The 14,064-nt window shown below is 44.4% G+C and overlaps 1 protein-coding gene across 7 annotated transcripts in view; it reads right to left on the bottom strand.

Annotated features, from left to right (window-relative positions):
- LOC128699706 (neuronal PAS domain-containing protein 2-like) overlaps positions 1-14,064 on the bottom strand; it is a 689,714-nt gene that overhangs the window by 59,630 nt on the left and 616,020 nt on the right. For all 7 annotated transcript variants that reach the window (XR_011393896.1, XR_011393897.1, XR_011393895.1 and 4 more), the window contains exons 10-13: positions 7,614-7,716; positions 5,124-6,531; positions 4,832-4,945; positions 469-624 (exon numbers count right to left, since the gene is read on the bottom strand). Coding sequence is in view for 4 of the 7 variants with exons in the window: in XM_070099405.1 (XP_069955506.1) it covers positions 469-624; positions 4,832-4,945; positions 5,124-6,531; positions 7,614-7,716 (1,781 nt within the window). In the remaining 3 variants the exon portion in view is untranslated. The remainder of the gene's footprint in view (positions 1-468; positions 625-4,831; positions 4,946-5,123; positions 6,532-7,613; positions 7,717-14,064) is intronic.

Here is a 14,064-nt window from a genome sequence, read left to right as displayed (position 1 = left end):
CCCCTGAGCTCTGGGACTAGCCTTGTTGCAAACCTTTGTACTTTCTCTAACTTCTTGACGTGCTTGACCAGGTGTGGGTTCCAGACTGGTGCTGCATACTCCAGTATGGGCCTAACATACACAGTGTACAGTGTCTTGAACGATTCCTTATTAAGGTATCGGAACGCTATTCTCAGGTTTGCCAGGCGCCCGTATGCTGCAGCAGTTATTTGGTTGATGTGTGCCTCCGGTGACGTGCTCGGTGTTATGGTCACCCCAAGGTCTTTCTCCCTGAGTGAGGTCTGTAGTCTGTCCACCTAGCCTATACTGTGTGTGTGTGTGTGTGTGTGTTTGTGTGTGTGTGTGTGTACTCACCTAATTGTACTCACCTAATTGTGGTTGCAGGGGTCGAGACTCAGCTCCTGGCCCCGCCTCTTCACAGATAAATGTAGCCAGTCAAAAACAAAAAAGTACTTTAGCGGTAGTTACCTCCTTGAGTACTGAGAGAGTGGCACTTGTAGACTTGTCTCTCTCTCTTGCAGACGACTGTCTCGTCTACGTCTTCAGTGTCTGAGTGGTCTCGTAGCTGCTTCACACAAGCATGTTGTGAGTGATGTATCGTTGTACCTGGCATGGTTGACGTACCTTTGGAATTTACAAAAAAAATTACAATATAACAAAATACAATGTTAGTGAAAAAAAAATTTCTTTTGGTCGATTTTTTTTATTTTATCCTACAATAAGTTTGCATTGTACAGACAGGTTACTTATGTTTTCTTTTCAAATTACAAACAAATTGCTTAAATATAGTAGTGCAAAGCATCGTTATGTTTCACATGTTTGTAAACAATGGTTGTTAGACTTTTAGTAGAGTCCTTGGAGATCCATTTGTATGCTGGGATATATGTTACTTGAGGCATTTGTATGCTGGGATATGTTACTTGAGGAATTTGTATGCTAGGATATATGTTACTTGAGGCATTTGTGTGCTAGGATATATGTTACTTGAGGCATTTGTATGCTAGGATATATGTTACTTGAGGAATTTGTATGCTAGGATATATGCTACTTGAGGCATTTGTATGCTAGGATATATGCTACTTGAGGCATTTGTATGCTAGGATATATGTTACTTGAGGAATTTGTATGCTAGGATATATGCTACTTGAGGCATTTGTATGCTAAGATATATGCTACTTGAGGCATTTGTATGCCAGGATATATGCTACTTGAGGCATTCGTATGCTAGGATATATAGGCTACTTGGGGCATTTGTATGCTAGGATATATGCTACTTGAGGCATTTGTATGCTAGGATACATAGGCTACTTGAGGCATTTGTATGCTAGGATATATGCTACTTGAGGCATTTGTATGCTAGGATATATGCTACTTGAGGCGTTTGTATGCTAGGATATATGCTACTTGAGGCATTTGTATGCTAGGATATATGCTACTTGAGGCATTTGTATGCTAGGATATATGCTACTTGAGGCATATGTATACTGGGGACCTTTTGTATATTCTGCTGACTGATAAGCACTGGCGATTCTAACCAGAAGTTTGGTAAGACGGGGGCAGGAAGATAGGTAAGGATGGAAATATGGGAAAAACATTTCTTCTAAAATTACTGCATATATTTTTTTATTAATATATTTCTAGAAAAACAGTAAAGTACTGAGAGTTATTCGGCTCAACAAGGCTGAGGTGGGGGGGGATGGTAGATTCGGCTCAACAAGGCTGAGGTGGGGGGGGATGGTAGATTCGGCTCAACAAGGCTGAGGTGGGGGGGATGGTAGATTCGGCTCAACAAGGCTGAGGTGGGGGGGATGGTAGATTCGGCTCAACAAGGCTGAAGTGGGGGGATGGTAGATTCGGCTCAACAAGGCTGAGGTGGGGGGGGGGATGGTAGATTCGGCTCAACAAGGCTGAGGTGGGGGGGATGGTAGATTCGGCTCAACAAGGCTGAGGTGGGGGGGAAGGTAGATTCGGCTCAACAAGGCTGAGGTGGGGGGGGATGGTAGATTCGGCTCAACAAGGCTGAGGTGGGGGGATGGTAGATTCGGCTCAACAAGGCTGAGGTGGGGGGATGGTAGATTCGGCTCAACAAGGCTGAGGTGGGGGGGTAGATTCGGCTCAACAAGGCGGAGGTGGGGGGGATGGTAGATTCGGCTCAACAAGGCTGAGGTGGGGGGGGGGATGGTAGATTCGGCTCAACAAGGCTGAGGTGGGGGGGATGGTAGATTCGGCTCAACAAGGCTGAGGTTGGGGGGATGGTAGATTCGGCTCAACAAGGCTGAGGTGGGGGGGATGGTAGATTCGGCTCAACAAGGCTGAGGTGGGGGGGATGGTAGATTCGGCTCAACAAGGCTGAGGTGGGGGGGGATGGTAGATTCGGCTCAACAAGGCTGAGGTGGGGGGGATGGTAGATTCGGCTCAACAAGGCTGAGGTGGGGGGGATGGTAGATTCGGCTCAACAAGGCTGAGGTGGGGATGGTAGACACGTGTGTGGAAATATTTTTGACATGACAGAGGAAAATGAATGGAATAAGTGTGGTAAATGAATGAGGGAGGAGCTAGTCAACCCTCCTGAGGCCAGGTCCTCAACCAGGCCTCCCGGAAGATCAGGGCCTAATAAGTTCAAAATCCATGCCAGCAGAAGCAATGACAAAATGTTCATCAGAGAACACCAAAATTCATGAGGTAGACTCGGGATGGGTCCCTTGAAGAATTTAATCCTGAGTCAACATGTGGTAACATCAGCTGGTAACATAATTTTTTTCAGCGTCACAGTAGACACTCCTACAAGGCACTGCTCACAAAATGTATTTTTAATGTAGGTGTAAGTAACAGATGGAATATGACTTACCGAAACACACAACAGAATAATGGAGCAGTGTAGCATAATAATAATAATATAATCTTTATTTCTACAAGTACATGTACAAGGTATACAGGCCTAGCTGACATCAAGGACATACTAATATATAGAAAGCCCCTTGTTATGCTGAACATTTCCCGCAAATTAGTTCAATTTTGTCCCAGGATGCGACCCACACCAGTCAACTAACTCCCATGCACCCATTTTACTGATGGGTGAACACTGGACAGAAAGTATCTTAATAAAACGCGTCCTAATGCTTCCAACATAGTCTACAGTAAAAAAAAATAGATTATCAATACACAAGACAGACATTTTCATTGCACAAGGCACCTGGATATAGACCAACAGACTATAAAAGACCATAGTCCAGAAACATGAAGACCAACTTATATAACTAACGTGAAAACACTTAAGAAATCTGAGAAACCAGCTGCTGAAGTTCTCCCTGATTATCCCTCTATCCTCTTAACACTAAAATGGAAAGACAGACTATAAAAAAGGTAAAATAATAATAATAAAAACAATAATAATAATAATAATAATAAAGATATAACACTCCAGTAAGTAGCTGGAACAAATGGACAACATGAATCCAATCATGTACAAGTCAGAGACTTTATATTATTTAACGACACTTCACCCTAAACAGGACTATTCAATTCTATGCAGAATTTAGGACATGTACAGCATATGGTGGTTCTGGAATGCTTGGTCAGGGAGGGAGGGAGGCGGGGGGGGGAGGGAGGGAGGGAGGGAGGCGGGGGGAGGGAGGGAGGGAGGGAGGCGGGGGGAGGGAGGGAGGGAGGGGTCACTTGTGTAGTGGCCCGCACATAAGAAATAAACTTATGATGACTTGGACCATCACCTGGACACACTAGTTAATGGTCCAGGTGGGACCGAAACGTCGTCATTTTTTTTTCTCTCTCCTATGTGCGGGTTATTTGTGTATTGTTCCAGTCACGGTATTGTGACTTTTCATTCTTTATCTTTATATAGTACAGTGTACATACTGTAAGCTAAATAAAGTAATTGTTATATAGGAAATGAATAATAACTTCTGTGATGTATGTTCAGTGAAGTTTGATAAACATTCACAGTGACCCGAGTCCTGTTTTCTGCACTACAGCTCAGAGAATGATCAGGTCCACCATATACTAAACGCACATTGTACAATACAGGGTGACCCAGAAGTTTGAATACACACACTTCTGGGCTTTTAAATCCTTTTGAGGGTTTCTCGAGGAATACCCAGTTCCAGGGACGTCTTGTGTGTCCAGACCTTGGGTCTGGACACACAAGACCTTGGGTCTGTGGGTGTCCCAGACCTTGGGCCTGGGACACCCACTGCAAACACTGTCAGGTCAAGCAATGGCTCACACAGTGCTACCCAGATTCGCATTTCTCTGAGGAAAGCGATCCATAAAGCAGACTGCAGGTAAGAAATATATTTACTGTACTTCTGGGCAAATACACGACCAGAATAGTACCTAAACCACTGGTAAATTGTACTGAAGTGGTGAATGATGAGCCAACTGATTCATACAGTACCAACACCACATCTCCCAGTGAAGAAATGGTATGGTGATACCGACAAGATGTGGAAAACAACACTCATGTACAGTTCAGGACATTTATTAAAGGAAACATTTCGCCACGAGTGACTTCTTCAGTCCTTAGAACTGAAGAAGTCACTCGTGGCGAAACGTTTCCTGTAATAAATGTCCTGAACTGTACATAAGTGTCTTTTCCCACACCAAATCTCTCATTTTACCTGTGTCCACACAGCAGTTGAGGACGGTTCTTACTGATGAGTTCAGAGAACTGACTATACGAAATCTGACAGGCTGAAATAAGGAGTGTACGACTCTTGAAGCATGACAAACACAGCCAGTGCAACATCCACTATATAGTGAACTCAGGGCAACACATTCATTATATATAAAAAACAACCTTCGTAATTTTACTTACATGTGACTGGATGCGCAGTATTTAACTGAAAGTTGGCATTACATTGTACAGATAAACCCCTTTCTGGAGAGGCAGCTGTGGCAGGGTACCGATATACACCACCTCCACTTTCCTCTGTAAAATATTTTGTGCGTGTTTTATGAAGTATCAGGTATATTATATAATATTAAAACTAAATACATTATTGTGTAAACAAACTGCATTGAGCAAACAATTCATAGCATCACCTCAGTTACATGATCCTTTTATATGATCAGTATTTGAAAAACCACATCACAACAGAGTTACGTACCTAAAGCAACTGTTGTACCATATGGAAGACATTGACTCGAACTGGCAGGGGAACCTACATAGTTAACTTTTGATTCACTTTTTTCTTGACTTTCATTAGGATTGTGTAATTTTTGCTGCATTTGCTGGGATCTCTGCATCTTGATATCAAATTCAGGAGAAGTAGAATATCTGAGGTTGTTTTCTGTTATAGGCTGCTGTTGCTGATGATACTGCTGGTGTAGGTGTTGACTGGGCTGTATTCTAAAGGTCTCAGAATTCCGAGACTTTCTTTGAGATATAGCCAAGGAGCGACCCCTTGAATAAGTCATTTTGTTGCTTTCCTTCGCCTGATAATTGCAAGCAGGAGCCATAACGTTACTGCTATATTTCTCATGAATTGTAGAGGGATTTATTACATAACTTTCACACTCTATATGGCTGCTTGAAAAAGCCATGTTTTTTGCACTATGTTCGTAGTTGCCTGCAGAAGGTAAAGTGTCACATGTCTTTGGATAGTTGCCTGATATAGATACATTCCTCTCCTTTTTATTTTTCAAACTGTCTGACGGCACTGAAGCTGCACTTATTTCTTCACTCTGACTCGAAATGCTCATGCCTGCAGTCACACAATGATCGTAAGTGCCAGGGGATGGTACACCTGGTATTACATTTTGCTGACAGGAACCAGGTGACAGCATTCCCTCACTTGAATTGAACCTAGAAGCTTTAGCTGAAGGCAAACTTTCGTTTCTATGTGGGATACTGCTAGCTGATACCTCAATACTTTCAGCTTTAGGGTATTCATAAGTTTTAGCTTCCTCACATACCCACTGTGAGGGTATGCGATCACTTTTATTTTGCTGATGAAGGCCAGTAATGTTGTTTTGAGGGCTTTTCGGGTATGCGAGATCACCACTGCCGACTTTTTTATCAGGATTTTGCGAGCAGTTTCCGTTTCCTTGGTTCAGTGTTGAGGTAGAGGGACACAGTTGGGAAGTAGGTGAGCTGGTCTCCTGGGGTTCACTACTGACCAACTGATGAGTTTCTCTATCAAACGTGAATTTCGTTGTTACATATGCATTGAAGCTGTCTGTGGATTTTGTTTTGCAAGGTACACTATGCCACTGACTCTCATCTACATCTCTCACTGTATTTTCTTTTGATACAAATGACTTTCTATCACTACACTCAGGAGAAACAGAGTCATCAAATCCACAAATCTTTTTCTGCTTAGTCTGGAATGGACTGATCTCGTTATAATCTTCACGAGTCAATTTATGAACTGAGGTTCGTCGATCTGGGATATCTGAATGTGTACCTGCTCTGTCCTCCACGTTCAATGTAACAGAATCAACGGATTCAATCATTTTTTTAATGGTTTCAGTGTTCATCATTTGCTTTAAAACCATCATGAGCTCCGGAGGAAGCTGAAAGATTATGTTAATAATGAGAAATTTACAACATGCGACACTCTAGATATAATATACAAGGTGTCCAAGACTCCATACATAGATATTTAAGAATGTGTCTGTCATAAGCAGAATGTATAGAAATCATTCTCATGGCTGGACCGGGAAGTTGTCGCCAGGTTGCAAGGAACTTTAACAGGGAATATGACAAGGACATCACACACGACACTGACGTGGCAAGCACATCACACACGACAATGACGTGGCAAGCACATCACACACACACAACACTGTTGCCAAACTTACTACGAGAGGCGCATCCAACTGTGCTGACAAAAAAAATGGCAACCATGCAGAAAATATTCTGTAAAGTTAGGTTTTGCTAAATTTTCAAAATTACCCTATGTATGGACACTTTTTGGACACCCTGTAGTATATATTAAAGTTTGACAGTAATATACTCTGATATATTCACCATATACGAACTGAAAGAATATTTTTTTTGCATTCATCCTTTATATTGAATATATACTAAGATCAAATTATGAATTATATAAAATCTAAAGCAAATTTAGTACCTTGACTCTTAAAGTGGCTTACCTTAGTGCTGGTAAAGGACTCTTGATCCAGGGAATTGGAGGGTATTTTTTCCCCTTGGATGAAACCCAATTACCTCTCATTCGCCGGACGCTGCATGCCCATGTGAATTTAACGCTTCCCAGTAACTTTAATAATACTTTCCTCTCGGGTAATTAAATGAAAACTAATTATACATAATAGTGAGGAATTAGACACATGTGTAACATCTGGTGTCTTTACTTGTAGACGTTTCACCATCCAGTGACTATTAGTACAAGGACATAATGGGAAGACTGTAGAACTATATACAAAAAATGGGGTAATCAGTCCCTCAGCTGAGGGACTGATTACCTCATCTTTTGCATATACGTAGTTCTACTGTCTTCACATTATGTCCTTGTACTGAAAAAGCCACTGGATAGTGAAACGTCTACAAGATGCCCGGATGCTGCACATGTCTAATTCTTCATCTCGTCGGTACTGTATACTGTACATACATTATACTAAATATGGATATTTACCGAGGATGATATTGTACCGAGGTGTTCATCTGACTCCTGTGACGTCACAATAGGTAGCAGCTTCCGTCTCTGGTTTTTTATCTCCTGTACACCTTCCTTGATGCTAAAAAATTACATTAAGTATTACTGTACAGACAGATATTTACTAGCCAATGAAAAATGAGTTCAAAATATTCTTACAGCAACCAATAAAAATGAAAAAAAAAATGAAATCTAGAAGGCAAGATGTTCGTGTTAAAGGGATCTTCTTGGATATTTATTAGGTTAAGTTAGGTTAGGTTAGGTTAAGTTAGCTTTGTCAGGCAACAGGACAAATATTTCCTGACGCGGGTCTTAGTTGTATGATGACCCACCACTGGAAATTTTGGTCATCTGACAAGAGTCCTTCTACTTAGATGTTTAGTGCAATCCTGCAGCCAGTCTTAAGACAGTATTTCACTGTTGCTAAATCAGTTAAATGGGTGACAGATTAGTAAGCCTTAAACAGTTATTATCTCAAGCCTAGCTGATCAGGGAGCCACCATTGCTCCGTGGATGAGCTGCACGAGTGGTCACAGGTGTACGACACAAGGTCTTGCTGGCTCAGAGTTTATGAATGTTTCACACTACAACAGTGTGCCAAGATCAACTATACAGACTCGTTTGTGCAGCCTTTTGTTGTGAAGTGAGCCAGTGAGAATGCCAGAGTCTGTTTTTTGTTAATGTGGACTGATGCTGGCAAGAAACTAAGATTTAGGCAATCTTTGTTCCTACAGTTAATTTTGCAACCCAAAAGATTTCGTTTTAATTTATAAACATTTATTATTATTATTATTATTATTATTATTATTATTATTATAATACCTCTTCAAGGGGGGCTCCTTGGCGTGGTGAAGAGGCTCTTGGTCTGAGGAATTAGCCCTGTCGGTCTTCTTCCTCAGACCGAACCTAATTACCCCCCATTCTCCCCTCCCCTATCCCATCCTCCCCATCCTCCCCTTTTTCCATTCCTCCTCCTCCTCCTCACCCCTCCCTTTTGCCCTTCCTCTTTTTAGCCTTCGTGATTTCTCCCACAGGCGCGCTAGTTCCTAGGTAGGGGAAAGGACACCGGGGTCCATCCCATTCCGTTGAGGTTTCTTGGCGGTGGCGTAGTTTGCCGTGGAATCTGGATTGCCTAGGGATGTCCCGATCCCTCTCCGGTATCCCGGAGTAGCTTTGGGTGTCTTTTGGGCGACGGGTGTATCTCTGGAAGCCACCTTTCGGATTCCGGGGGTGGTGGCTGAAGGAGGTATGCTTTGTGGCGGATATCCGGCCGCCCTCTCTTTTGTCCACCGAGGTAGCTCGGCAGATGTGAGGTTGCTATCCCAGATTGCTGGTTTACTGGCATGAAGGGTAGGGTATGGCACGGGTTCCATGCTGCATCTGCGCTACTAGCGGTGTCGAGTCCTCTTGGGCGCGGAGGGAGATTTCTGGCCCTTTCATTCCTCCTAGGAACTATCCCTCCCCGGTCCCCCCTTTTTTTTTCTTTTTTTTATTTTTATTTTCTTTTCTTCTTTCTTTTTTTTTCTTAAAAACAAAAAGAAAGAAGTAACCTAACCATGGCAGCCCTAGTCCATGAACCTGGTACCCCCGGGCCCCTTCTTGATACCGCACCCCGTTCTGACCCCGCCTCGTCTTTGGACCACTCTTCAGACATTCCTCATGCCTCTGTACCTATTGCCGGTGCTGTTTCCTCACCCGCTTCAGGTACTGAGGCCTCGACTGACTCCTTCGATTTATCAGACCTTCGCTCTCCTCTGACTATGCTTCCGGCCTCTCCCTCTACGGTGCGGCAATTTTCAAATCGCCGACCCGTTCCACGTCGGACCAACTCTGGTCCCACGCCTAAACGTCAACGACAATTACCTGCTGATGATACTTCTCCACCTTCACCTTCTCGTTCTTCTCAGAAACGATCGACACGTCCTTCACTACCTTTCCACGCTCAGTTTCAGACTGAACAGTGGACTAAATTCTTCACTTTACGACCAACTTCCTCTACTGCCTATCTTTCTGACCATAGTATTGGCAAGGCACTCCTACGCCATGTTGGTAAAGATATTTCTTTTCATGCTCTTAAGAGCGGTACGCGCATCATTACCGTACAGAATGCTACCCAGGCTCGTGAGCTCTCTCGTCTTTCCCATATAGATTCTGTTCCTGTCACCCTTGAAAAACATCATTCCCTCAATTCTTGTAGTGGTACCGTTATTCTGCCCCATACCATAGTTCAACAAAATTTCCAGACATGTGGCACCGACATTCTAGAACAGCTGGAACTCCAAGATCTCCCAATCCTCAAGGTAGACACTTACGTTCTTCCTGCCCGTGGGCGGAGACGATACCCTAGCAATGTGGCTCGTTTAACTTTTGACAGCCGAGAACTCCCATCCTCCGTTTATATAGCAGGACATCGGTTACAAGTTCGAAAGGTGATCCCTACACCACAACAGTGTAGAAATTGCTGGCGATTTGGCCATCCAGCGAAATATTGCAGATCTATCGCCGAATGCCCAGTCTGTGGTGCCGATGACCATTCTAACACGTCTTGCAATCGATCTCCCTCTTGCCTTAACTGTCATGAGGCTCACCCTTCGTACTCTCGCCGTTGTCAGGTCTATTTAAACGAGCGGGAAATCCGTTACCTCAAAGAGACAGAAGGTCTCCCTTATGCCATGGCAGTTTCTCATCTCCGCCTCCAAGGGAGACTCCCACGTGTTTCTTATTCCCGTGTTTCAAAACGTCCCCCCACTTCTGGTATCCCATCTTCTACACCCACCTCTGTGGTTACCTCTCCCATAATCACTCCTGTATCTAATCCTTTTGCTGTCCTCGGCTCAGACGTCCCTACTTCAACGCCTCAGTCTAATCTCGCTTCTTCGAGTTCTCTCTTACAAGCCTCAGTATCGACGAGACCTCGTACGACACCTCTTCCCAATCGTCCCTCTACTTCTCAAAAGTCAAAAAAAGGTCCGGTAACACCTCCTACCCATCTTCCACCTCCTCATTTTACCCTCCCTGTCTCTGTCCCTAGTTCTTCCCCTCTCACTGGCTCAGTTACAAGTGCAGAGGTTCACCCTCCTCCTCGTAATGTACCTTCCTCCCCTGTTCCCTCCCAAGTTTCTTCCTCTTCTGCCACCTCCCAGGTTCCTGTCTCTTCTGTCCCCTGCCACGCTTCTCCAGTTCCCTCCACCCTTTCGCCCCCCCCTACCTTGGTACAGTCCAATACAGTTCCAATCTTTACTCATCCTCCCCCTACCATTCCCAATATTGTCTCCCATACGACATCTCTGAATTCCGAAACACTTGAAGCAATCTCTGAATATATTGCAGAGACCAAACCATCAATGGACACTGATCCACCTTCCGCTCTTTCTCTCTCCTCTGCTCCATCTGCGCAACTCCTTTCTTCACAGCGCACCGTTCCTTCGCTGCTTGAACATTTTCCACTGCCTCCGCATGTGGACTTTTCTAACCCTTCTAGTCCGTAGGAACCCTTACCTGCGGATTTCAAGTATCTTTATCATTGCCAATCATGGCCTTCTTACAGTGGAATATACGCGGCCTCAGGGGTAATCGGGGTGAGCTTCAGATGTTACTCTCCCAGTTTGCCCCTGTTGGTGTTTGCTTACAGGAACCAAAATTACACTCTGCTGTTATTTCTCACATCTCAGGCTATAATTTATTGTATTCTTCAGATCCTTTTCCTGATGGGACCTTTAATGAAAGTGCCCTTCTTCTCCGCACTGATATTCCGTACCATCAGCTATTTATTCATACTTCGCTGCATTACACAGCAGCCCGTATCCACTTACATAGGTGGTATACGCTCTGTTCTTTATATCTCTCTCCTTCTCGGGCATTATCTATTCCGGATTTTGCCTTCCTTGTTTCGTCATTACCGCCACCGATTCTGTTACTTGGTGATTTTAATGCCCACCATTTCCTCTGGGGAGGGTCTCACTGTGATTCCCGTGGAATTCAGTTAGAGGCTTTTCTTGCCACCCACCCCCTCCATGTTTTAAATACAGGTACTCACACCCATTTTGATCCTCGGACTCATACTCTCTCTTGCATCGATCTCTCAGTTTGCTCTTCCTCCGCCGCATTAGACTTTACTTGGTCTGTTCTCCCGGACTTACATGACAGTGATCATTTCCCAATCATTCTTACTTCCCCTTCATATTCGCCACCTCTTCGCACCCCACGCTGGCAATTTAATCGGGCAAATTGGAACCTTTACTCACACCTGACTGTTTTTAAAGAGGTTCCTTCTTCGTCCTCCATCGATGAGCTTTTACACCTCTTCTCGTCCTCCGTTTTCACTGCAGCTTCTCATTCTATACCCCAAACTTCGGGCAGGCATTCTCAGAAATGCGTGCCTTGGTGGTCTCCTGCTTGTGCTCGTGCAGTACGTTTGAAACGCGCTGCATGGGGCAGGTACCGGTACAATAGAACCACAGAGCGACTCCTTGATTTTAAACAGAAGCGTGCGATCGCTCGCCGTGTCATCCGTGACGCTAAACGCACTTGCTGGCGAGATTATGTCTCCACCATCACCTCTGCTTCCTCTATGAGTGCAGTCTGGAAAAAAGTACGAAAACTGAGTGGTAAATATTCTCCTGACCCGGCTCCTGTTCTGCGGGTTGCCGGTGTTGATATAGCAAACCCACTAGATGTTGCCAATGAAATTGGCAATCATCTGGTCCGTATTTCTCAGGGACTCCATCTATGCCCCTCATTTCTTTCCTCAAAGTCTGCCAGAGAGTTAGCACCCTTGGACTTTTCTTCTCTCAGAGAAGAACAGTATAATGTGCCTTTTACACTTCAAGAACTGGAGGCAACACTCTCAGCTTGTCGATCATCGGCAGCTGGGCCCGACGACATTCATATTCGTATGCTACAACATTTACATCAGTCAGCCCTTGCAGTCCTATTACGCCTTTACAATCTTATTTGGTCACAAGGAGTTCTTCCACAGCTGTGGAAATCTGCCATTGTTCTCCCTTTCCGCAAACCAGGCACTACGGGACATGAAACCTCCCACTATCGTCCCATTGCTCTTACCAGTGCAGTTTGCAAAGTAATGGAACGTCTAGTAAATAGACGTTTAGTGTGGTATTTAGAGACACACAACAGTCTCTCCACTCGTCAATATGGCTTTCGTAAGGGACGTTCTACCATAGACCCCTTACTGCGCTTGGATACGTATGTTCGTAATGCCTTTGCGAATAACCACTCAGTTATTGCCATATTTTTTGACCTTGAGAAGGCATATGACACAACTTGGAGGTATAATATTTTAGCCCAAGCCCACTCCTTAGGCCTTCGAGGCAATCTACCATCCTTCCTTAAGAACTTTTTAACTGACAGGCATTTCCGTGTTCGGGTTAATAATGTGCTCTCCCCGGACTTTATCCAAGCTGAAGGTGTCCCCCAGGGATGTGTTCTGAGCACAACACTTTTTCTCCTTGCTATTAATGATTTGGCCTCTAGTCTTCCATCAAATATTTGGTCATCACTCTATGTTGATGACTTCGCTATTGCCTGTGCAGGCGCTGACTGTCACCTCCTTACAGTTTCTCTCCAGCATGCAGTCGACCGTGTTTCCAATTGGGCCACCACACATGGGTTTAAATTTTCCAGCACTAAAACCCACCAAATCACTTTCACTAGACGCTCTGTCATCTCTAATCATCCTTTGTACCTCTATGGCTCACGTATCCCTGAACGTGATACAGTCAAGTTTCTGGGCCTCCTCTTTGATCGTAGGTTATCCTGGAAACCTCACATTACCTCTCTGAAGGCAACTTGTCACAGCCGGCTGAACCTTCTTAAAACCCTTGCTCATCTTTCGTGGGGAGCTGATCGTCGAACCCTCCTTCACCTACATTCCACCCTTATTTTATCGAAACTTGATTATGGTGACCAGATCTATTCAGCGGCATCTCCTGCTACTCTCTCTAGCCTTAACCCCATTCATCACCAAGGATTACGTTTATGCCTTGGTGCTTTTCGCTCTTCCCCTGTCGAAAGCCTCTATGCAGAAGCGAACGTTCCATCCTTATCCGATCGCCGTGATGCCCATTGCCTGCGCTACTATGTACGCTCTCATGATCTCCGCAATCCTTCCATTTATAGAATGGTCACTGATATTAGTAGACATTCTTTATTTGTTCGCCGCCCCTGCTTACTCCGTCCCTTCTCTCTTCGCCTTTATTCGCTCTTGTCTTCTCTTCAACTACCACCTTTCTATGTACATGTAGCATCTCACTTTTCCCTACCCCCCTGGGAAGTTCCAGCTGTTCGAGTCTGTTCTTTCTCCCTCCCTTGCTCGAAAGCCCAACTGTCTACGGTCGCTTCCCGCTCTCTTTTTCTTGACCACTTTCACTCTCATTCTCATGCCATTGCTGTGTACACAGATGGCTCTAAG

The sequence above is a fragment of the Cherax quadricarinatus genome, chromosome 67 (assembly GCF_038502225.1).
Source record: "Cherax quadricarinatus isolate ZL_2023a chromosome 67, ASM3850222v1, whole genome shotgun sequence".
NCBI classification, from domain to species: Eukaryota; Metazoa; Arthropoda; class Malacostraca; order Decapoda; family Parastacidae; genus Cherax; species Cherax quadricarinatus.
Note: the sequence above shows the minus strand (reverse complement) of the source record. Positions and strands in the feature narration are given on the sequence as shown.